We start from the raw sequence: 26,424 nt of genomic DNA, 5'->3' as shown, positions 1-26,424 counted from the left end.
TAGGAAGAAATCATCAGATAGCTTTTGAACACCTGGTACATGCTAGATGTACCTAATTGGTAGAATACTTATTTATTTATCTTTTAAAAAATTTTATTTATTTATTTATTTATTTATTTATTTATTTATTTATTTATTTATTGAATGCAGGCAGGGTCAGAGGGAGAGAGACAGTCTCAAGCAGACTCCATGATGAGCACAGAGCCCTTCATGAGGCTTAGTTCTGGGACCCTGAGATCATGACCTGAGCCAAAATCAAGAGTTAGATACTTGGGATCCCTGGGTGGCGCAGCGGTTTGGCGCCTGCCTTTGGCCTAGGGCGCGATCCTGGAGACCCAGGATCGATTCCCACGTCGGGCTCCCGGTGCATGGAGCCTGCTTCTCTCTGCCTGTGTCTCTGCCTCTCTTTCTCTCTCTGTGACTATCATAAATAAAAAAAAAAAAAAAAAAAAAAAAGTTAGATACTTGACAACTGAGCCACCCAGGTGCCCCAGTAGTATATTTATTTTTAAAAACCAGACATGAATGAAGCTAACCCAATAAAACAGTCTTTGCATTACAGAATATTTCAGTGAAGTATTTTTTAACATTTAAAAATTAATACATTTACACCATTCTTTGAGTTATAAGCAGATTTTCCAAAATATTTAAGTGTTTACTGAACAGTAATTTTGCTTTCTCTTTCATGTAAAAATGGTTCTCCTTGAATGACAGTTGTTAGACATAAGAAAGATAATTATATTTACTATTATTTGTAAATATAATAACATGATATTTGCAGAAAATTCAAACACTGTGGGAAAGCATAAGGAGGAAGGCAAAAAGTAGCTTTTTCTTTTAGGAAATGCTGAAAAAATTATTACCAGTTCAGTTTTATAAAGAAATGTATGATGAGCATTCTTACACTTTTTCTGTACATAAATTACATTTGTGAGGATTAAGTGCATTATAAATATTACTTATATGCCAACAATATGCACATAAGAGTTTTTCTGTTCATTACCAGACACCTATGAGAAAGATGAGAGGGGTGCCTGGGGGCTCAGTCAGTTAAGAGTCCAACTGTTGATTTCTACTCAGGTCATGGTCTCAGGGTGTGAGATTGAGCCCCACGTTGGGCTCTACATGGGGTGTGGAGTCTACTTGGTATTCTCTCTCTCCCTGGCCCTCCTGCAGCTTGCATAGGAGCTCACTCGTGTGCTCTCTCTCTCATTTAAAAAAAAAAAAAAAGTTTAGAAAACCTTACAGTTCTACTGATAAGGCTGGAATGTTCCCATTTCATTAGACCCCAGACACCAGACCCTTCCAAATACTGTTAGTTTTACTCACCTTTGCTGAACTAAGGCTGCCCTTGTTATCTTCTTTCTTTTCACATTCCTTTGCTTGCTGGTATGTTTCGTCTATTTTTTTTAAATTATTGTTTTTCTTTTTTAGTCTTGGGTTTTCTATTCATATCCCTTACTTTTTTGTTGAAATATTCATCATTTCTTTAGTTATTTTGTTAAGACCTCCTTTCATTTTAGAGACATTTAACATGGTCAACATATATAGTGTAGCCTTTGTTCTCCTGGTCTGTCCTTTATCTTTCGATTTTGCTTGTGGTATTAGGTTGTTCTTTCTCATGTACAAAAGTTATTTATTTTTAATGTAGTGTAATATATACATATTTTCCTTTTTGGGTTTGATGTCCTGCTTAGAAACATTTTCCACACCTCAGTCTTATAAAATGTTCATTCCTAAAGGACAACAGTTTAATAGTTTAGTAAATATAGGACAGTTATTTTTTTTGTTTCTTCTGTTTAGCATATACAATGGCCTCCCCTTTTAATTTAGTTTAGATCCTTTGTAGTGATTAAAAAGAATTTGGACACCTGATCCTATCTCATCACTACTGTCAGAATCTTTTCAGTTGTCTCAGGCTGTGAATTTAAATAGATATTTTTATGTGTGTGTGTGTGTATGTGTGTGTGCATGTGCATGTGCTGTATATGCCTGTGTAGCATTGTTCTCACTCTGCAGTTTTCAGCTCTCTCAGACCTAACTCTATCTTTTTGCTTAAAGTTTTTATTTATTTTAGAGAGAGAGAGAGAGAGCGAGAGCGAGCACACAAGTAGTGGGAGGGGCAGTGGGAGGAGAGAGAATCTCAAGCAGACTCTGCTGAGCACAGAGCTCAGCTCTGGGCTCTGTCCTATGACCCTGAGATCATCATCTGAGCAGAAATCAAGAGTGGGATGCTCAATTGACTGAGCTACTCAGGTGCCCTTTTACCTTTTTATTATAATTATTTTTTTGTCCTCTCTACTATCTTGAAATGAAATTCCATAGTTAATACAACTTAGCTACTTACATATTTTCAAGTTCAATATTAATATAATGCTATAACTTGAACATAAAGGAGAAAAAATGAAAATTTATTTATGTATTTTATTTTTTCAAATTTTTATTTAAATTCTAGTTTGTTAACATACAGTATAATATTGGTTTCAGGAGTAGAATTTAGTGATTCATCCCTTACAAATAATACCCAGTGCTCACCACAACAGGAGTAATACATATTTTAGTATATAGATGCTTAGGCATGAGTAGATTAGAGAACATCATTGAGAAGTCGGATATTTTTGGCTATACAGGTACCTTGGAAAGGGAAGTACAAAATGCAGGATCAGAAAATACGTTCTTATGGGTACCTCAAATACCACAGGTGTTGTTGCCTTCAGTGATATGCTTTTATAAAATATTAAATAACAGCTAGAGTTCTTAAAATGTAGTCTTTCCTTGATTTACCTAGAAAATTCAGTGCTATCAAGGCTGTGTAAAAACAAGCTCTTTGTTTTTATATGTGAAAGGAGACTTAGTTCCAGGCTCTGATAAATAGAAACAAGTTTGGAAAAAAAAAAAAAAAAGAAACAAGTTTGTCTCCTTTATAGAATGTTTGGATAGTTAAAACTCATCTTGGATTTGAAACAGTTGATTTTTTAAAAAAAGATTAGTTAGTTAGTTAATTAATTAATTAATTTTTAGAGAGAGCAAGAAAGCATGCAAGCAGTGAGAGGTGCAGAGGGAGAGGGAGAGAGAGAATCCTTTTTTTTTTTTTTTAATTTTTTTTATTTATTTATGATAGTCACACACAGAGAGAGAGAGAGGCAGAGAGATAGGCAGAGGGAGAAGCAGGCTCCATGCACCGGGGTCCTGACGTGGGACTCGATCCCGGGTCTCCAGGATCGTGCCCTGGGCCAAAGGCAGGTGCCAAACCGCTGCGCCACCCAGGGATCCCCGAGAGAGAGAATCCTTAAGTAGACCCCTCTCTGCGGGCAGACCCTGATGAGGGGGTTTGATCCTATGACCCTGAGATCATGTCCTGAGGCAAGATCAAGAGCTGGACCCTCAACTAACTCAGCCACCCAGGCACCCCTGGAAGTATTCTTCATTGTATGGAACTATCCTACACAGGATGTCCAGCATCTCTGGTTTCTGGCCACTCAGTGCCATGTCTCTCCCCAGGCATAGTAACAAATAAGAATGCCCCCATACATTTCCCAAACAACCCTCAATATTAATTGGGTTACCCCCATTGAAAGCTACTGGTTTACTGAATTAGTTTATGTTCTGAGACACTATAAATACTATAAAACATGAAAATGTAGAGATTCCAGTCATTCCTGAGTCTTGTATGTACTGACATGTGGAATCATCATAGATGTCTTCATTTCCTTTTTTCCATCCAAAACTCTTTTTCCCATTGTCTTTGTGTTTTAATGCAACATTTCACTTTCCTTTGTCTTTCATGCTAATCTGTGCTTATTGTACATCATTGTTAATTTTCAACTTTGAGAACAGAAAACATTACAGCCAGTATTGTGAACACAATCTTAATTATATCCTGCATTGCAGTAAAGGAAGAAAATAGGAAAAAGTAAATCAGGGAGGTTGTCTTTGAAAAACTGGCAGATATATTATGTGCTGTTGACATCTAAACCAAGGTTAAAGTTTGTACAGTTTAGATAATACCTAATGCTTTTGTAAGATTGTGAGGTTTTGCTTTCAACGTCTAATGTGGTTACTTGAAAGATTGCTTTGTGAGCCTTTTCTGTGGTATGCTTCTGTTAGTGAGCCTTATGGTAAGATGTGATGGTGATGCTGAACAATAAATCTTAATAATTAATGTTTTAAAAACATGGTTTTTAATATCATGGTAAGATATGAAGTAGGATGTACATTGCCACTATGCTATAGACCAGTTTTAAGTTGATGACTTTCTGTATTTATATAGATCTGGTTTGGTTTTTAGATGAAAAGACTGAATATCTTTTTCCTGAAGCAAATGGGAAGATAAGAATGTTCTCTGGTGTTTTCATGCAGTGATTTAGGAATAGCTTTAAGAAACATACTGTCTAGTAAGATGAGAAATAGGAGTGCGATATTAATAATGCTAAAGACCTAAAGTTGTTTTGACAGGAATTCTCCAAAATTTGGATGTGTAATTCTAAGTAATGTCATGTAACAGATTAACGGGTTCTTTACCTAGGCATACATTTTGTAGTTACTTTAGCCTGGTAAGCCAGCAGTAAACTGAGCTGCTCAGAATATAACAAAGGAGTTGTGGATGATCTCTTGTACTTACAAGTATTGATTAAAATCTGCTCTTAAGATCTTTTGGTCCAAATGGTCTCAGCCTTCTTTTGCTGGGAGCAGTCCTTTGTCATCTGGACAGTTGCTCAGGCTTTGAACAGGACCAGTGTTTTCTGAGACCCATTAGTACTTGTGGTTTATTCCTGCCCACATAGCTGGGCCCATGAGGGCATCTCTTGGTCTTCTCAACTTTTATTTATTTTTTATTTTTTTTCCTTTTTTTAAAAATTTATTTTTTATTGGTGTTCAATTTACCAACATACAGAATAACCCATAACCCCCAGTGCCCGTCACCCATTCACTCCCACCCCCCGCCCTCCTCCCCTTCTACCACCCCTAGTTCGTTTCCCAGAGTTAGGAGTCTTTATGTTCCGTCTCCCTTTCTGATATTTCCCACACATTTCTTCTCCCTTCCCTTATATTCCCTTTCACTATTATTTATATTCCCCAAATGAATGAGAACATATAATGTTTGTCCTTCTCCAATTGACTTACTTCACTCAGCATAATACCCTCCAGTTCCATCCACGTTGAAGCAAATAGTGGGTATTTGTCATTTCTAATGGCTGAGTAATATTCCATTGTATACATAAACCACATCTTCTTTATTCACTCATCTTTCGATGGACAGTGAGGCTCCTTCCACAGTTTGGCTATTGTGGCCATTGCTGCTAGAAACATCGGGGTGCAGGTGTCCCGGCGTTTCATTGCCTCTGTATCTTTAGGGTAAATCCCCAACAGTGCAATTGCTGGGTTGTAAGGCAGGTCTATTTTTAACTCTTTGAGGAACCTCCACACTGTTTTCCAGAGTGGCTGCACCAGTTTACATTCCCACCGACAGTGTAAGAGGGTTCCCTTTTCTCCGCATCCTCTCCAACATTTGTGGTTTCCTGCCTTGTTAATTTTTCCCATTCTCACTGGTGTGAGGTGGTATCTCATTGTGGTTTTGATTTGTATTTCTCTGATGGCAAGTGATGCGGAGCATTTTCTCATGTGCATGTTGGCCATGTCCATGTCTTCCTCTGTGAGATTTCTCTTCATGTCTTTTGCCCATTTCATGATTGGATTGTTTGTTTCTTTGGTGTTGAGTTTAATAAGTTCTTTATAGATCTTGGAAACTAGCCCTTTATCTGATATGTCATTTGCAAATATCTTCTCCCATTCTGTAGGTTGTCTTTTAGTTTTGTTGACTGTATCCTTTGCTGTGCAAAAGCTTCTTATCTTGATGAAGTCCCAATAGTTCATTTTTGCTTTTGTTTCTTTTGCCTTCGTGGATATATCTTGCAAGAAGTTAGTGTGGCCGAGTTCAAAAAGGGTGTTGCCTGTGTTCTCCTCTAGAATTTTGATGGAATCTTGTCTCACATTTAGATCTTTCATCCATTTTGAATTTATCTTTGTGTATGGTGAAAGAGAGTGGTCTAGTTTCATTCTTCTGCATGTGGATGTCCAATTTTCCCAGCACCATTTATTGAAGAGACTGTCTTTCTTCCAATGGATAGTCTTTCCTCCTTTATCGAATATTAGTTGACCATAAAGTTGAGGGTCCACTTCTGGGTTCTCTATTCTGTTCCATTGATCTATGTGTCTGTTTTTGTGCCAGTACCACACTGTCTTGATGACCACAGCTTTGTAGTACAACCTGAAATCTGGCATTGTGATACCCCCAGATATGGTTTTCTTTTTTAATATTCCCCTGGCTATTCGGGGTCTTTTCTGATTCCACACAAATCTTAAAATAATTTGTTCTAACTCTCTGAAGAAAGTCCATGGTATTTTGATAGGGATTGCATTAAACGTGTATATTGCCCTGGGTAACATTGACATTTTCACAATATTAATTCTGCCAATCCATGAGCATGGAATATTTTTCCATCTCTTTGTGTCTTCCTCAATTTCTTTCAGAAGTGTTCTGTGGTTTTTAGGGTATAGATCCTTTACCTCTTTGGTTAGGTTTATGCTTTTGGGTGCAATTGTAAATGGGATTGACTCCTTAATTTCTCTTTCTTCAGTCTCATTGTTAGTGTATAGAAATGCCACTGATTTCTGGGCATTGATTTTGTATCCTGCCATGCTGCCAAATTGCTGTATGAGTTCTAGCAATCTTGGGGTGGAGTCTTTTGGGCTTTCTATGTACAGTATCATGTCATTTGCGAAGAGGGAGAGTTTGACTTCTTCTTTGCCAATTTGAATGCCTTTAATGTCTTTTTGTTGTCTGATTGCTGAGGCTAGGACTTCCAGTACTATGTTGAATAGCAGTGGTGAGAGTGGACATCCCTGTCTTGTTCCTGATCTTAGGGGAAAGGCTCCCAGTGCTTCCCCATTGAGAATGATATTTGCTGTGGGTCTTCTCAACTTTTAATACCAAAGTTGTGGTTTTCCTTTCCATCAGTAATAAAAAATATTAGTGTGAAAGATTGTGAATTTGTCTGCTAAACCCACTCTCATGGAAAAATCAGATGAAGGAAACAAAGTATGCAGTTCTATCTGAGTCCATATATACCAACCTCATTTTCCAAAATATTTGCCATATTTTTATGGCAATAAAAATCATGGGAAACTGTGTTAACTAAGTTATATAAGTTTCCTTAATGCAGAGCTTTTTAGCAAATGAAATTACTTCAAATCTCTAATCAGGGTGTTTATTATGTAGCATTTTTCTAACTTATTTGACAATGGAACCATATTATTTTTTAAAGATTTTTATTTATTTATTTATGAGAGACAGAGAGAGAGAGGCAGAGACACAGGCAGGGGAGAAGCAGGCTCCATGCAGGGAGCCTGACATGGGACTCGATCCCGAGTCTCCAGGATCACACCCTGGGCTGAAGGTGGTGCTAAACTGCTGAGCCATTCAGGCTGCTCGGAACAATATTTTTTTAAAGTGATCTTACATATATTGGTAAGTTGCTAATTTGCTGGTTCTAGACTAGCCCCCTAAACAGTAGAAACATTGTCTTTCACTGACTTATAGTTTAATAGTATGCCTTTTAGTGAATACTGACATTAGAAGTAGCTCTATGAAGGCAATTAGAATTGTCCAATATGTTGATTAGCATTCTTGGAATAAATTCCTCCTGTGATTTAATACTTAGTAAAGCTATATGTTTTTCTTTTCTGTCAAATGAGGATTATATAAGCCATTATGCTTTATTTTTTGCCTTGCCTGTAAGGCAAGTTAGATAAATGTAGTGCACAGACATGGCAATTACTTAGCTCTCCTGTGTAGAATACTAAGAATCTTTCCTCTCCTCCTTTATGTTTATGTACCTTGGTGGTGAGATCCCACCCAGCTTTTCTTTATTCATCTTTAAAGTAAGTATAATATCTACTGTTTGCATTATTATGAAAGTCAAATTAAATACACTTTTTAAATTGTTTAGCCATGTGTCTAACATACTGTAGGATGCTAGTGAATGCTAGAAGACTATTTTTTTATAACTTTAACATTTTTTCCGTTTCTAATTTTACAAGCATATTTCATATACATCTTTATTTTGAAGCAAATGAGTCTTGTTTAGAAGTGAGTGAAGTGTAAATACTAAAAATAAGATTACAAACATCACATTAAGAGCATAGCTGTAGTGGATAAGAAGAAATGAAGTGAGAGAGTCGTGGGTAGAGTTGATAAGAAAAGTGATATGCCCTTTGCAGACAGTGTCTTCAAGATTGGGTTCAGAGGAAATGGCAGATAAGCCACACCTTCACTCAGCAACTCAACTCAGGAGTCTTTCTGAATGAAATGCTGGCTTGAGCTTGAATTCAAGTCACAGTTTCAAAGTAGCTCCAGCAGTTTTGAAATTTTTTTAAAAAAATTATTTATTTGAGGGGGGCACATACATGTGCACACACGAGGGCAGGGGGACAGACAGAGGGACAAGCTAACTCCCCACTGAGTTGAGAGCCCAATGTGGGGCTTGATCCCAGGACCCCAAGATCATGACCCCAGATATTTAACCGATTGGACCACTGAGGCTCCCCCAGTTTTGAAATTTTTGGTTGCAGTACATATTTGTGCTACAGGTGGCAAAGAGAGTTCCTTGTGGAGGGATTTTATAAGGTCAGAAGTTGGGAGGCAGATTTACAATTTTTGAAGCAAGAGAGTGTCAGGCATTTCAGTGATAGAACTTCCAGCTTTCGGTTGGATTAGACATATCAGACATTTGGTTGAGCTGTTCCCCACTCACCAGGGTTAAGTCTTAGATACTCTGGATTGGATTTTTCTATAGAAGTAATTCTATGTGAAGGAGCCATAACATTTCTGACTCCAAGATTCAGGGAGACAGTGTCCTCCCCGCTGTCCTCTCTTCTCATTGTTACAGGATTGGTAACAATCCTGGCTCACTGGTCTTTCAGCCACACTAGCACAGGGGCGGGATCATGGGTTAAGTGACCCTGTAATTTATCATCCAAAGCACACTTTCTGGAACAAAAGGGTTATTATTAATGATTAGGCCAGAGTGACATAAATAAACCACAGCAGTACTGGGCAAATGACATTTGGTCATTTTAGCTAATCACCCCTTTCTGTGTGATCTTCAAAAACAAAAGGTTTCATATTTATTGTTATATTAGCTCTTGATACCTCTGTACTCTCTATAGCAGCATAGAAATTCAGAAGGCTTTCTGCCCTGTTTTGATTTTCCTGAACCATGTGCTTATTTTCTAATTTGGTGTGATATTTTCTTTTTGTATTCTAAATTACTATTATTGAATCTTATTTAATCAGCTAAGAGACTATGTAATAAATTATTAAGTAAGCCATAATGATTCTTCATTTGGGCTCCACCAGCCAGGTAATAACCATGGGGTAAATTAAAGGGCAGAGGTGGAGGAGAGGCATCAATGTCCACACCTGGTAATTACATGCTTGGCAAAGACTGGATTCTGCATTTCTATTAGTATTAAAATATTGCTTTCATTTTCTATTTTGTACTTATATTTAGGCTGTTGAAATTAAATTAATGTTGATGACTTTCCTCATCCAAAACCGGTATAAATGAAAGTTACATTTTTATGTCACTTGTGCTGTCCCCACTCTTGTCTTATCAGAAAAAAGCTTGGCCGGACCACAAGCGAGAATGCAAATGCCTTAAAAGCTGCAAACCCAGGTATCCCCCGGATTCCGTTCGACTGCTTGGCAGAGTTGTTTTCAAACTTGTAAGTATAAAACTTGTGAAATATGCTTGGGTTTTAGTTAATCAAGGCACTTGCATTTGTATGTATTGCTCATATTTTTTTCCAAAAGATTTTATCTATCTATCTATCTATCTATCTATCTATCTATCTATCTATTTATTTATTGTGTGAGTGTGGGGGGAAGGGTGGAGGGAGAGGGAAGAAGCATTCTCAAGCAGACTCTCTGAGCCTGAGCCTGACCTGTGGCTCAATCTCACGACTCTGAGATCATGACCTGAGCTGAAATTAAGAGTCAGGCACTCAACTGACTGAGCCCCCCAGGCTCCTCGTATTATTACTGCTAACATTAAATCCACATGAAGGTAGAAGGTAGATTATTCCTGGGAGTATCTTAATACAAAACCTAGCCATTTCCCTATTAATGTCAGTATCAGTGGTGGTGAGACAGTACAGGGCCCTGCGTGTGTAATCATAACCTTAGAAACATAAGGTCCTGTATTGAAGGCATGAGATATCAGAAATGTCTGTTAAGTTGCCTTCATAACTTTTTGACCATGAACTAATGCACAGGGCAGGTGTATCACTTTTTGGTTGCTTCTTGAAGTGAGGCTTTAATTAGATGACAATTAATCATACATGGAAAAGTGCTGCCATGTTTCATTGAAATTGTTTCTTCAGTCCTTTCCCCCTATTCTGCCTAAACAGCCACTGTGTTCTGTGAAGTAAACCTGTGGCGATACCCTCCAGACTTCTTTTTTGCCAGGCTTTTACATGAATATCTTTTTCTCAAATTATTTCAGTATCCAGCTCTGTCTGACCTGCTTTTGGGTGGAGGGACTATAAAATTCTATAGAGAGTTGTAAGAATGTAAAATGTTTTTACATGTAAAACTATCATAATGTTATATGTCAATTTGCTTCAATTTTTAAAAAATGGATGTGTAATACCAAATGGGCATTGTCTTTGGACTGAATATATAACATCCATCATATATTTAGCTACTGTTTGCAAATATATATTGTATTGAACTAAAAATTACAAATTTATTTCAAAGCATTAAGAAATTCGATCAACTTTGTTATACATTTTTAATTGCTAGACATTAAAATATGATCATTATATTTGAGGTTGATTTTTTTTTTGGAATCAGGTGCTATGATTACTCCTATGTTTTAGATAAGGAAATAGACACATCTTCATTAAGGTAACTTGGTAAAGGTTGCACAGTTTGTAATGAATTCTTATTTTTATTCATCCATCTTTGCTTTTCTGTAATCTGCTTTTCTATAGTCAAATCCTTACAGTGATACGAGTCTGTGGGTAGAGCTGGGGAAAAAGTAAAAGTATGAAAACTTCTTGTAAAAGAATTTTGCATTTGGAAATTAAACTGCTGGGTTAAGTTACTACTTAGATATTATTTTAAAATTGTTATTGATTGAATAATTCAACTCTAAGAGATGAAGAGGAGGAATATATAGAATGTTGTCTTTTTAAATAGACTTTCATTTAAATATCTAAAGAGGTTCAAATATATTCATTTATATTTTGGAGCACTTGAAATTGTTTTTGGTGTTTTCCCCCTTTTCTTCACAGATGGAAGAAACACCTTCTGAATCGGAGAAACTTTACTCATTTTATGATCTGGAGTCAAGTAAGTGATTGTCTGTCAGCACCAAAAAAATCCTGTCATTTATTTGCTGACCTTATGCATTGCTCTCTCTTTACCATTGTTGTGCTGTCTCATTATTTGAGGTAAATCTAACAAAACTTTTCATGTTTTTATATACGATTGACACATTAGCTTATTTAATTGATTCCAGGGTAGCTTTGGCTGTTTAGGAGTTTGTAAAATACTATAACCTACTCTTTGTTTCTTTTTGATGCCAGGAATAGTGATGTGAACAAGAGGGTTGTAGGGAACATTTAGATTCATTAATCCTTTAGATAATAAGCAAAGTAGATGGTATGGGTGATTTGGGCTGTCTGATTGAGCATTATTCTTCTTTTCTGCTACCATGATGGTGGCCATGATACTTGGCAACACTGACAGGCCCTCCACATATGAGTGTTCAGTAAATGCGGGGTACATGTTCCTTTTCTACTAGCACAGAGTCCCTTCAGTGAGGTTGTTGATGATTTCAACCCCAAAGTAGCCAGGGCTCATAGAGTAAATTTTGCGACACAGTTTAATATTTCTGGGCGGAGAAAACTAAGAAGATGATCTAGTACAGATTTATGGTTATGGGATCCTAAGTGCCGATGATAATAAATTATTATTTAAGAAATCATTGGGTTAATTGTTCTGTTGAACAATTAATTTAAAGAGAATATTTAGACCTGACATGAGCCCCAGAATTATGCTGTAGTTCAACTTGATGTATCTTTTCAGTTTTAATAGAGAACTAATTAGTCTTTTTTTGTGTGTGTTCTGTTACTGCTAGGTAATTAACATCTCTTGCAGTGAGTTTTACTGTTAATAGTAGCCCTGCTCAGTGGTGGTGGCCTACCTGCTGCTTTAAGTGAAATGTTCTCAAATGCTATTAATTGTATACTCTTAAACCTAACACCTTTCTGTGGTATAAATTAAACTGAGTTTTCCAGGAGGTGATTTTTTGACAACTAGGCTCTGGAACCTTCTCTTTCTGTTTGGGTTTTAGCAGCACCACATCTTGTTTATTCGATGTGGAAATAACTTGAAGTCCAGATTTTTTTGGTTGGTCCCGTGTTCTTTTCCATGTACTTTTTGTGTGATACATTTCACCAGTTGAACTCTAGCTGAACTTTTTATTATTTTTTTCTTTTCTTTTCTTTTCTTTTCTTTTCTTTTCTTTTCTTTTCTTTTCTTTCTTTTCTTTTTCTTTCTTTCTTTCTTTCTTTCTTTCTTTCTTTCTTTCTTTCTTTCTTTTTTTTTTTTTTGCCTTTGAGATACGCCGTTTATCAGTTGGTCATAACATGGTTGTAAATTGGTTCATGAAAAAGATCTGCTTAAATTCACTGACTTTCAGCATTTGTGATGGCTTTGAAAGTGTGTACATGGTGAAGTGGAGGACCTGTAACACACATCTTTATAGATTTTGGTTGCAGTGTTTCTTGTCTGTATGTGTATTTATTTTGTTTTGATAGGTATTTGATCTTGTAGATGAAGTTTGGTACTATTTAATTGATACTGTATGTATTGTAATTTGTAGTTGTGAGAAAATAAAAAGAAATGTATTTGCTCTCTGTTAGAATGAAATCTGGAGAGGAGAAGTCTCGTTGAACAGCTACCATTGAACACCTGAACATTACCCATTAAAAATTCACTGTGTGATTGTGCTATTATTTATTTTCTCTTTAAAAAAGATATTAACAAACTGACTGAAGATAAGAAAGATGGCCTCAGGCAACTTGTGATGACATTTCAACATTTCATGAGAGAAGAAATCCAGGATGCTTCTCAGCTGCCATCTTCCTTTGACATCTTTGAAGCTTTTGCAAAAGTAAGTGTTAAGTGTTTGGTATCTTTGTTTATGCCATAAATTATCCCTTTACTTCTTATTTTGTTGTTGATCCATAAAAATCCAGTAGCATTCATGCCTTAAGTCACTCTCCTACCTTAATGAGTAGAGAATGAGAGAAGTTACTGCTTCTGTTGGAAAGGGTATTCCTTTTTCTGTTTTGTCAGTACTCTTATTCATGGCCTGTGTATGTTCATCATCAGCATGCAAAGCTTGTTATCATAGTGTCAAGAGTATGCTTTCTTTTCTTCAAAGAAAACAGCATATTCCTTTGTTTTATACTAATGGATTTTTAAGGTTGCCATTGCATGTCGTTTTGTGGTGGTGTGTCAGTGATGGATCTTGGTCTTTGAAGTGAAAACTACATTGGAATCTGTTTCTTGATTATGTGAATTCTTGATAATATGAAAATACAACCATTTCTGATTTAAAAATAATTGTCTAAACATCTATTTAAATGTTTCAAGTCCCTAAAATCCTAGATGAGGGTTAGAAAATAGGTTTAATTTAATATTTTTTGTGTGGTCTCTTGGTAGTTGCTACCTGACATGCTCTGTTTGGAGATGATTCTGGGGGTTTGTTTGGGCCTAGGGAGACAGAACGTGCTGGCTGATCCTTGCTGTGCACCCTGGGGTAGGTCAGAGGATCAGATGCATCCCCACTGCTGTTAGGCTTGCTGTTCTTGCTTTCCCGTATAGTGCATTTGGGTTTGCTTAAATACTGATCACATTCTAATAACAAGTAAAATTTTACTTTTGAGGGTGACTTCGCCACTGGTATTACAATTCACAAGTGCACATCCATTGACATACTTAACCCATGAATATTTTTCAAGCATGTTTTGTAATCTGCCTATTTTCTAAGAATTTAAATGTGATTAGTGTGATTGCTAGAGGTTTATTCTTGTTTTTTCCAAATGTATTTTTGTTCTTCAGGATATGTTTTTATGATATTCTGGTAATATCACTTAGCATTAAATTCTGGTTTGTCTCCACTTTAAAACTGATTTTGAAAGACAGTGGTTCCTTATAATATATAGGAGAAGTTTCTCATGTGTTTCACATTCTTCTGAAAACTATAGCCTTTGGCAGGAGCATGTCCGCAGTACACACAGGTGCTTCTGATGTTGGACACAATACAGTTATGCACCCGAAAGGTAAAAATATGCCATTGTTAGAAATTGTTCAGGTGGTAGTTACTGGTGTTCTTAGTATTTATGGAAAATATTTATTTTTTTTTAATTTTTTATTTATTTATGATAGTCACAGAGAGAGAGAGAGAGGCAGAGACACAGGCAGAGGGAGAAGCAGGCTCCATGCACCGGGAGCCCGATGTGGGACTCGATCCCGGGTTTCCGGGATCGCGCCCTGGGCCAAAGGCAGGCGCCAAACCGCTGCGCCACCCAGGGATCCCTGGAAAATATTTAAAAAGACTTTTTCAGTGTAACATGTGGAATTACTTTCTTATTTCTTTTAAAAAAAATGTTGAATTCATATATCTTACAGTGAAATTTTTTCTGTGCTGTGGAGGGGAAAATTCTGTCATTGTGAATAAGTAGACAAGGTTTTAATAATATGCCATCCTTTTTCCTCACATAGTTGTATTTGTTATGGTCACAAAAGTAGAACATAGACATCTTTGAGATTTTTGAGGAAAGTGGACTCAGGTGTGTGATTTCTGCCTTAAAATCTAGGTTAAAGCAATATTAACCAATGACTCCTGTTCTTCCTTGTAAAAGTTTTGTTAATATTTTACAAATTATAGTTACCTTTCTGCTTATACATATGTCCTTAAAATAGATCACTTTCATCCTCCTCCTTCTTTTCTCCTCATCTTCTTCTTTGTCACCGTTTTTTTTTTTAATAAAATAGTCTTGGGGTGCCTAGGAGGTTCAGTGGGTTAAGCGTCTGCCTTTGGCTCAGGTCATGATCTCAGGGTTCGGGGATTGAGCCCCGCATTGGGCTCCCTGCTCTGTGGGGAGTCTGCTTGTCTTTCCCTCTGCTGCTCTCTCTCTCTTTCTCAAATAAATAAAATCTTTTAAGAAATGGAATAGTTTAATATTAAACTAATTGGTATCCTGTGCACCTCAGGGATGAGCTGCTGAGCTGTTAACATTTCAAGTGTGTGATGGTGCAGGTCACCACAAATGCATTGGAAGTGGGTAGTGAATCTTGGACAGAGGATTTTATTCCTATGTGCTGTCTCTCTCCCAGTCCTAGTGGCATAGAATCACCAGAAAGAAGTGGGCTGTACAGGGTGTACTGCCCACAGCTGTTGCTGTCATATATACAGACTGTCAGGCATCAGTCCAGGCTGCCCTGCCTTTCTCAGACTCGTGCACTAATTTTTTAATTTATGCTTTGCAGAAGATTGGCTTTACCTGGCCTCAAAGAAGAAAGTTGTATTTTATGTTTTGCTTTTGGTCCCCTTCATTTATATTCATTCAGGTTCTATGCAGGTATTAGATGTGCTAAGCTTATATGTTAGCTCATTCCACTGTCACTTAGGGCAGAAGGAGTTCTGAGAACTTTTCTAAATTTGTTTAGATCATATTTTTTTTTGACTTTTTGATTATGGACTTTTCCAAACATACACAAAAGTAGAGAGATTAGTTTAATGAATCTTCATGTCTCCATCACCTGATTTCAATAATTTTCAAAATTGTTTTATATCTTGTTATGCTTTTAATACTTAGATTTCAGACAAATGCTCTTTTTTTAATTTAGATTTCCAAATGTCCCTTACAATTAGTCTTTTGTTATGAAGCTTCTTGGCCACCTGAGAAGTTAGTGAATTCACTTATTAAACAGACCTTTTCTATTATTTTTGCAGGCTTACTATGTGCAAGGCATTCTTTTTTTAAAAGAGTTTCTTTATGAGAGAGAGAGAGAGACATCTTTACTTTTGCAAAGATGTCAAAGGACATCTCTACATCTACATAATCATTTGTTATGTAGTCCTGGATTCCAGGTCTCCAGGACTACACCCTGGGCTGAAGGTGGCGCTAAACTGCTGAGCCACCCGGGCTGTCCTGTGCAAGACATTCTTGATACATGTTACAGAAACATGTGGCTAATTATAAATCAGAAAATTATCTACCAAAAGCTTTAGCAAGTCAAAAGTCTTACTTGGGCATAGGTGTATTTTTGTTTGACTTGCACTTGCCTGGAAACGAAAGGGTTCAGTGGAGGATGAAAAGGTTCTTAATCCTGAGAGTATGTTTCATTCCTGCTAGCCTTATTGTCTTTTTCCTCTTCTTTTTTGTTTTTTTGTTTGTTTTTAGTTTACAGTGTAATATTAGTTTCAGGTGTACAATATAGTGATTCAACACTTCCCTACATCCCCTGGTGCTCATCTGGACAGGTGCACTCCTTAATCCCCATCATCTATTTCCTCCATCCCTCACCTGCCTCCCCTCTGGTAACCAGCAGTGTGTTTTCTGTAAGTGAGAGTCTGTTTCTTGATTTCTCTCTCTCTTTTCCCTTTGTTCGTTTGCTTTGTTTCTTACGTTCTACATATGAGTGAAATCATATGATATTTGTCTTTCTCTGACTGACTTATTTCTCTTAGTATAATACTCTCTAGCTCTATCCAAGGCTTTGCAAATAGCAAGATTTCATTCTTTTTGAAGGCTGGGTAATATTCCATTGTCTATATATCTTCTTTATCCATCATCTGTTGATGGACACTTGGTTTCTTTCCATAATTTGGCTATTATAGGTGATGCTGTTATAAACAGGCTGGTGGCTTTTTCTAATAGAAGACCATGAGTTATTCTCCAAAAGGTGTAAGTTTATGTTTTGAACACTCTGGGGTTTTCTGTTGAAAATAATGTATGTATCTCCAGTTGGACTAGGTTCTTAGCACTGAATGTGCTTCTGCTACTTAAGACTTAGTTTTACTTAGGAAGACACCCCTCCCCAACATTACTCCAAGGACATTATTCTGTAGTCATTTTTTTGGGATCATATTTCCATATTTCTATCTTTTCATTTTTCCCCTACTTCCTTAGCACCGATATTATTATTCTCTTGCTTGCCACTCGGACATAAACAAACAAGCCTGTGAACAGAAATGGCCAATTGGGGTTTAAGTTGTAGGAATTTGCATTATAAATATATCCTATCACTTGTGAATTTGTTGCCTGGCTCTAAAAAGTTAAATAGCATGAGGGGTGTCAGGGTGGCTCAGTCATTTAAACGTCTGCATCTTGATTTTAGGTCTCAGGGTTTGTGAGATCGAGCCCCACATTAGGCTCTGAGCTGGGGATGAAATCTGCTTAAGATTCTCTCGCTCCCTCTGTCCCTCCCTGCCTTCTCCCTCTCTTAAAAAAAAAAAAAAAAAAAAAAAAAAAAGTTAAATAGCATGACACTTACAAAGGAGAAATTTTTCTAGGGGACAGTATCCAGGAAGACTTTACATAATAAGTAAGCAAAATTAATGGCATGAATTTCAGAAGAGAGTTTGGTATAGGGAAACAGTTCCAGACAGATGGTCTGCAAATACTGGTGGGGAGTGAGTGGTGCTGGCTTCTCTGACATCCTGAGCTTCAAGAACATACTGACCTCTTCTGGGGATCTGAAATGGTAGTTGTTACCTATGCAATATGTGCTTCCATTGTTTTTAGTGAGTACGATACAAGTTTGAATAAAATTTTGATGTTTAAAATGTTTGTTTTGCATTAGGTGGAAATTAGGCTAATAGTATGTGTGGAATTTCTATAGAAGGGCTGCAGAGTGATGGTGTGGCTGGAGTGATTTGCCAGGAGCTTTGTTTTCAGAGCAGTTTCCTGAGTTTAAGCTTAGATTGTGTGTTTTCTGGTGAGGGTGGATGGTTGGAGGTTGTGGCTGAGTGGGAATGAAGCTATAAGTGTGAGGGAAGCTATAGGTGCTGGTGACAGTAATGGTGGTGGCTAAAGTGTGGGGTGCATTGGAGATACTTGGTAGAACCCAGGAGACATGCAGTTATTTATATGTGTATGAGAGGCCAGATTCACCTCAGTTGGCTCTTTGTCAGATTATTCAGAGGAAATTCACCTTTCCATCTCAACAAGCCCCTTCTTCCTACCCCACACTTTTTCCCTTCTATTTCTACCTTCAAACAAAATTTTGGGTTAGGTTTCAAAATGGATTTATCTTATTGTGGCAGCTACTGTGGTTTAGCCTATTGATCAAGTTCTAAATATTTGCTACAATCCAGAAAAAATGTTTATACTACTACTAATAAATCTAAACTTTAAATTAGAGAGGGACAAATTAAAATGGCATGCTGGATAGTATGATGGTTGAGTTGCTTTCTGAGACAAGAAAATGAAATTCTCTTAGTCTTGGTTTTTTCATCTCTTAATGGGAATCATCATCATCATATCTACCTCAGAGGTGAAAGTGAGGATTAAGTCAAAAGTACTTAGTGTGACACGTTACTAATTTCTACTACTGCTGGCCGTACCTCCCAGCTTTATTTTTATTCTTAAAAATAAAGTCTTAAACTTTAGTGTTTTATGTCTCCCTGTGCTGTCAGATAGATGGTCAGGAGCCAGTCTGCAGCTCATTGTAAACCAAACCAGTCTCAGATGTTGACTCACGGTGTACCCAGTTCTGGTGTCTCTTGAGGTGCTGAGAATTACCTGTAGCTTTGTCACAAAGGACAAACAGAAGGAGGTTTTACATAATGAATGAAATGTTTCTCAGGCATGCATTTTAGAAGGATGAAATGAAATTATAAGATTCATTAGTTATGTTACAATTCACTGAAATGGCATGGAATGTGTAGTAGTACTTCTCTAGTCCATCCCTCAAAAATTTATATTGATTGTTATTCATAATGAATATTAATGCCTAAACTTAATGTCCGTAGACCTGGTTTTGAGTTTATTTGTTATGCAAAGAATAGATTTTTTAGAGATTATTGCACAGAATTCTAGAAAAATATACTTTTTTCTGGACTTAAATCTTTCTTTTCTAAAAATGCATTTGGTAAACCTAATGTGGTAAGATCAGAGCAATGAAATGGAAAATGAACTCGTTGCATAAAATGTTTCAAAAGCAGACATTAAATTGGAAGCAACAATAATAGAAGTGGCCTTCCTGATCACAAAACATGTGTCATTGTGTTCACAAAGCTCTGCAAAGTACTTTTTAACTTTATAATATTGTATAACTGCTGCAGAATTTTTTGATTAGAAATTCCACATGTGTTTGAGAAGATGTTCTCTCCCTTTTCCTTTCAAACAAAATAATAATTCTGGTAGCGTGTTATTTTTATTTTTTAGGGCACATATGTGACCTCCAAAGCCTGCCTTTTTAAACTCTACATTTTAATGTTATTAGTTGCAGCTGGTGTTTGCAGTATAGCACTATGCTTGTACAGGCTTAAAATGCATTTTTTAGAAGGGTTTTTTAATACTCTGGTACTTAAAATTTACATTCCTTTCTATCCTGGCCAAAATGTTTTTTACTGGGGGAAAATTCTTTTTATTGGAGAAGCAGTGGAAAATGTGTTAACACAAGAATTTTGCTAATTCAATAGGAAAAGAAATATTAATTTAATAATTTTTATTGAGATGTTAGAAATAAGACACAAGAAAATAGTAATGATATTATTACATTTGAGACTGCGTACTTATATTTGGCTCCTGTGTCCGTTTAGGCTGAGGGTGTTACTAATCTATATGACATTGTGTCATAACCTTACAATTTTAGTAAAGTGTGAAAATCAGCAAGAAGGAATTACTTCTTTTATAATTACTAAATAACCCTTTGTGGTCTTTTTTATTTTTTTAAAGATTTTATTTACTTATTCATGAGAGACACAGAGAGAGAGGTAGAGACAGGCAGAGGGAGAAGCAGGCTCCCTGCAGGGAGCCCAATGCAGGGCTCGATCCCAGGACCCCAGGATCATGCCCTGAGCCAGAGGCAGATGCTCAACCATTGAGCCACCCAGGTACCCCAGTTCTCTTTATTCACTGAGGAGCATTGTGTCTCAGTTAGAAAGCAGGAATAAACTTGTTCTTGATATATTCACTTTGTAGTTGAAAATTTTCAGTTTCGTTAGCCCCCTTATTCTATTTTTTTAAATTAAATTAAAATTTTTTTTTTTTTTTGTTAGCCCTCTTATCTAGATGTGGTGGTGCTTTATTCACTGTTGCTGGTAGGCTAATATGTGGGAAGAATATTACTTCTGTTGGTTTGAAAGGTCAGGAATATGTGTCTCTTTGCCACTCAAGGGTTTTAAGTTCACGTAGGACCAAGTTTTAGAGCCTTTTTGTTGATCAGCTCAGTTGGGCTTCCCCACTGTAGCATGCTAGAAAGTAGTAAAGAAAGCAATCTTTTGAATTAATAAAGTGATGAATTATCTAATTACAAAGATGATGTGAAATGGCAGTATGATAACTTTGACTGCATTACTAAATGATCCCAGTGACTGATCAGATGTGCCTGGGTTCCATTAAGGAAAAATGTGCCATTAAATATTTACTACTCAAAGCGAGCAGACACACCAGGATTGCTAACCTCTGATCACTGGGGTGCTTGTATCTGCATGCTTGGAGGTAACTGCTAGATGAGACATCTCTCATGTCTGCTCAGCACAGCTGCTAGAAGACTTGGTTATTGGGATATTACCTCTCCTCTGTTTTTAAGGAAAGCAAGCAAACAGCCAAGGTGCTTAACTGCTTGCAGATCCTGGCTTTCTAATTATGAAATGCTGATGCATTTATGATTTATATATTTTTTATTACAATAAATTGAATCTCTGTGTCAGTTCAAGAGACCATTATTCTTGAAAATGTTCTTCCGAGTAAAGTGACATTTGTAGGACACTTGGGCTTTCAAAACAAAACAAGTCATTGTGATTTTAATGTGTGTCTCATGTTCTTCACTTTTAGCCATTCAGTTAACATTTATCTTCACTGAAGTGTAAATAAATAACCTATGATGAGTTGGTGTGTGTTTATTATAAAGACCAGATGCTAGCTAACTTCTGAAGTTGGGAAGGATAATTAGTAAATTCTTAATCAGCATTTTTATTCATACCTGTGTTGGTCAAGGTTAATTGCTTTTGAAAGGCTAATGCTGTAATTAAAACTATTGATGGATAAACATGTTAGCCAAGCCTTGTTGCCTTCTCTATTTGAGTGTACAAGTTGCCATTAATTCAAATAGAGGCAATATTTTTTAAATGATAGTATGTTACTGTGAAATGGTGGAAGTTGCTTTCCTTGCTTTGGTCTTCTCTTTGGTGGCAAGAATCAGAGGGCTGTGTCTGCTTACCCAACTGGCACTTTTTTTAGAGCCATGAATTAGATTTCATTTCAAATCCCTAGCCATCTTCATGGCATGCAGTATTTAAGTATTTAATTGATGACTGGATGAAGGACTACATGAAAACTGTCCATTTTTTTGTTTTATGGAGTGTATTTTGTTAAATATGCTTAAAAAATAATACATTACTACAAACATATAAGACTAGGTAAAAAGAAGTCTTTAATGTGGTAAAATTCAAGAAGTTCAGTAAATTCGCTGATGAGTCAGAATCAGAGAGGCTACCATTATCCTAATGTCTTCAGGAAATGATGAATCATCATGTTAATTATTACAATTCAGCATACCTTTTCTGTAAAAGCCCAGATAGTATGGTTTCGTAGGCCAAGAGGCAAAAGTGGACTATTACAGTATCATGGCAGTTTGTAGTGCCTGCTGAGAGAGCAGCTTCTTAACTTTATTGTGGCAGCCAACAAGCCTCCCTGGGCCATATGTAAGTGAACAGGGGTGGCCACATTCTAACAACTTTATTTATGGACACTGAACACTGATTTTCATACACTTGCACTTATCCCCCAGTATTCTTTTCATTGTTTCCCCAGACATTTAAAAATGTAAGAAAACACTAAGCTTGCAAGCTGTGTAGAAGCATCTAGTGGGCCAGATTTGGCCCATGGACCATTGTTTGCCAACTCTTGAGTTATTCCTGTAAGCCAGAAGATTTTTTGCACTTGGAAGGAAACAGAATATATTCTACCAGAAAATTCTCTGAGAATTAAAAAAAAAAAAAAAAAAGATAAGGATACCTGGGTGCTACAGTTGATTATATAACTGACTCTTGGTTTTGGTTCAGGTCTTGACTGCAGGATCTTGGGATTGAGTCCTGCGTCAGACTCCATGCTGGGTGTGTAGTCCACTTGATATTTGTTCTCCCTTTCCCTCTTCCCCTCCTACTCGTGCTGTCTCTTTCTCTCTTTCTCAAATAAATAAAGAAATCTTAAAAAAAAGAAAATATTTAAATGTCACCTTCTAACAAGCCATTAGTTCTATAGTTTTACATTGTCAATCATGTTTGTAAGCACAGTATGTATACAATACTTGATTTTTGAGTTTTTTTTTTACTCCAAGAAGATTTAATTTAGTAACTTAACAAATGGCTTAATTCAGTAATATAGTGGGATAGAGGTAATATTTCATTAAAGATTAGGAAGACATAGAATTGTTGAATAGAAAAAAGTATGTACTTTATAATGTCTTATATATTTACACTTTCATTCTTAGGGTTTTTGTTTGTTTGTTTAAGTCAGTCGGAGAAGGACAAACATTATATGTTCTCATTCATTTGGGGAATATAAATAATAGTGAAAGGGAAAATAAGGGAAGGGAGAAGAAATGTGTGGGAAATATCAGAAAGGGAGACAGAACGTAAAGACTGCTAACTCTGGGAAACGAACTAGGGGTGGTAGAAGGGGAGGAGGGCGGGGGGTGGGAGTGAATGGGTGACGGGCACTGGGTGTTATTCTGTATGTTAGTAAATTGAACACCAATTAAAAAAAAAAAAAAGAAAACGTTATTAAAGAGTTCAGTTAAATTAGATACAAACTGGTTTGAAATCCAAAAAAAAAAAAAAATAAAGATTTTATTTATTTATTCATGAGAGGCACACAGAGAGAGGCAGGGACATAGGCAGAGGGAGAAGCAGGCTCATTGCAGGGAACCTGATGCGGGACTCGATCCCGGGGCCCGGGGATCACATCCCCAGCCAAAGGCAGAAGCTCAACCGCTGAGCCACCCAGGATCCCAGTTTTTTGTTTTTTAACTGTAGGTGTTATATTTTATTATTTTGCCTTGAAATGAAATATAAAGATACAATTTTCTAGTAGAAATATTTGGCCATATAACTCAAGTTCAGAAAGTTTTTGTTTGATTCTTTAGATCTTCTTTTTAAATTATGGATATTGCACTCAGACCTTACATATTGTGGTTTGATTTTTTCTATTAGGAATGAGAAGGACCTCTCATGGGACAAAAAACCAAGTATGTTTTAGGGGTATACTTTTAGTAGTAATAAACATTGTGATAAACTCCTCTGTTACATTTTACAACCAACAGAAACAGGGTGAAATTTTAATGGCAGAAATTAGACATTGCTATTTGATATGGAAAGTAAGGTTGACTTGGTATATTACAAAGATAAGAGAATTTGGGGATGGCTTCTCTAAGGCAGATAAACAAATGTGTCCTGATTGAGAGAGAACATAACCTCACTAGAGTTTATCAAAGGTCATTTTTCATTAAAATATTTATTTTCAGTACTTAGATGTTTAAAGAGACATATTCAGGTAAATTTTCATTTATGAAACAATGAAGGAAGGAAGGAAAGTCTTGTCCTATTAGGCAAGCTGATTATGACTTAGTATCTGGAACAACTTTTTTTTTTTTTTTTTTTTGTAAAGATTTTATTTATTTATGATAGTCACAGAGAGAGAGAGAGAGAGGCAGAGACATAGGCAGAGGGAGAAGCAGGCTCCATGCACCGGGAGCCTGACGTGGGATTCGATCCCGCGTCTCCAGTATCGCGCCCTGGGCCAAAGGCAGGCGCCAAACCGCTGCGCCACCCAGGGATCCCTGGAACAACTTTTTAATATTCAAGTGGTCCAACCATGTGTCAGGCTGCCTTGACACAGCTTAGAGCTCCACTGTCCTTGAAAGGGTTTCACTCAGGATCAACATCACACGTCAGGGTGAGTTATCTCTGTGAGTATAAGGCAGGGCTAATGCTCTTTAAATTTGTGGTGTTTATGGTAACCATGGAAGGAGGGTAGTATATCTTCCTGTATCCTTTCTCTCTCTGTCCTGTTTATTCCCAAAGTTTCAGTGAAAACCTTTGATCAAATCCACTTGACTAGGATTCATCTGTTCCTGTTGTCAGATTAGTAGTCCCTGGCATTAGCTCTGCCAACCACTTGGCAACAGTGAATATTCTGTTTTTATTGGTTATATGTCTTCATTTCCTCTACTTAGAACAGACTCATTTTACCCTGCTCCTTCTTTCAGCACAGAAGCATACAATTTTAGGATTGGCAAGATCACAGAAAATAACCAGATCCATGGCCCCTCTGCTCCTCTTGCCATGATGCATCAGTTGTGGCTCAGAGGAGGTCACGTAGTCACCTGGTAATGGAGGAATACTAAAATTTAGGTCTTTTGAGCTCAGTTGAATGCTTTCTCTGTTACTTGGTGCCTCATTACTCAAGAACTAGCTTCTAAGTTGAAGTAAAAATGTGATACAGCAAATGATTTAGCAGTACAAACAACTTTTCAGCAATACCTGTTCCTTATATATTTTTTAGCTTTATTGGTATGTAATTTACATACAGCATTATGGAAGTGTAAGGTGTACAGGGTGTTGATACACATATATTGCAAAATAATTTTGGGTTAGCTAACACCTTCATTATACCAAATAACTACCATTTGTTTTTTACAATGAGAATATAACATTTAAGAACTTAATTTTCAGGTAAATAATATAGTGTTATGAGGTATAAACACTGTGCTGTCCATGCTGTCCAATAGATTCCTAGAACTTATTCATCTTTTGGCTGAAGTATGTACCCTTTGATCAATGTTTACCAATTTTCCCCATTTCACTCCCCATTCCTTATATTGAAGGTTATCTGTATAAGGCCAGAAAAGTATGAATAGGTTACACTATAGGATTACTTGTGTTAGTATTTGAAACTAGACTCAATTCAATTATCTGTATATTGATATGTTTAAATCTCAGAAAGTCTGTATGTTTAAGTGATTGCAGCTTTCCATTCCAGCTAGGTACTCTTCCTTCAATAACTCAGTTATAAACAAAACTACTGTATTATGTACTTGACAGGATGTGAATTTGTCTTCTGTTTTTCATTTTTTTTTGTCACTACTCAACCATGAAGCCAATGAATATTAGACACTGGCTTTTGTCTTACATTGGTAGATCAAGAGACAATTGAGGGATTTATCATGGATTGTCCAGTGAAAATTGTCATGAAATACCCTGATTTCATTTTTATTTTTACTTTTTTTAAATAAATTCTATAAAGTAGTTTAACAAATATAATCAAATATATTTCCTACAACAGCCCTCTGAGTCATTATTGTTTTTATTCCTTTTGCAGATGAGGAATGCTTAAGATCACACTGTTTTAAAAACAAAAGAGCCAGAGCTTTAACCTGGCTCTCCTAATTTCAGGTTTTCCCTGTATTCCACCATACTGCATTCTGGGTTATGCAAGTTCTGTGTTAGAGCTCTAATCATAAACTGTTAGAAGCCTTAGGAATGAAATCCAGAGTGAGCAAAATGAGAATATTTGATAAGATTTCTATCACTAATACTAAAGTAGTGCTATAGGCAAAGCTCTGAATTATTTAATTAGGATTCCTGCTATTTTCATACAGGTGATACATCCTGTCTTACACACCTCTCTGCCTCATATATTGAAATCTAAATAAGTGTGCTTGTAGGGTGTGTGGGAGGAGGATGGGTTTTTCATATCAAACATTTCTGAACTGATGCTGCCACAATTCTAGGTGAAAATAAAAGTGATTGAAATGGAATTTGCATGGAGTTAAGCTACTTTGTGAAATCTGAATTCCATAACCTTGAAGTACTGAATATTAAAACATTAATTATTCAAGAGCCTGGATCTGTCTCATTTTCAAACCATTATTAGATGTGGTTTTTTTAAATGATTCTATAAATATTTGCATTTACAGATTAAAATATTTTATAATGTAGGAGAATATATGTGCAATATGGAAGAAAATCCTCTTCGACCTTCTTGGACACTTCTTTTTCTTTAAGTAGTGTTATTTGACCTTAAAATTTATACTGGATATTAATGGAATAG

General features: G+C 36.5%; 1 protein-coding gene across 3 annotated transcripts in view; it reads left to right on the top strand.

Annotated features, from left to right (window-relative positions):
- The window catches only part of SMYD3 (SET and MYND domain containing 3), a 686,417-nt gene that overhangs the window by 173,601 nt on the left and 486,392 nt on the right, over positions 1 to 26,424 (top strand). For 2 of the 3 annotated variants that reach the window (XM_038542771.1, XM_038542772.1), the window contains exons 3-5: positions 9,679 to 9,786; positions 11,359 to 11,416; positions 13,108 to 13,244. In XM_038542771.1, coding sequence (XP_038398699.1) covers positions 9,679 to 9,786; positions 11,359 to 11,416; positions 13,108 to 13,244 — 303 coding nt within the window. Of the gene's footprint in view, positions 1 to 9,152; positions 9,178 to 9,678; positions 9,787 to 11,358; positions 11,417 to 13,107; positions 13,245 to 26,424 lie in introns of those variants that run through there. The other variant, XM_038542773.1, reaches the window with a different exon arrangement.

Source organism: Canis lupus, chromosome 7, assembly GCF_011100685.1.
Source record: "Canis lupus familiaris isolate Mischka breed German Shepherd chromosome 7, alternate assembly UU_Cfam_GSD_1.0, whole genome shotgun sequence".
NCBI classification, from domain to species: Eukaryota; Metazoa; Chordata; class Mammalia; order Carnivora; family Canidae; genus Canis; species Canis lupus.
This window is presented reverse-complemented; position numbering and strand designations above follow the sequence as displayed.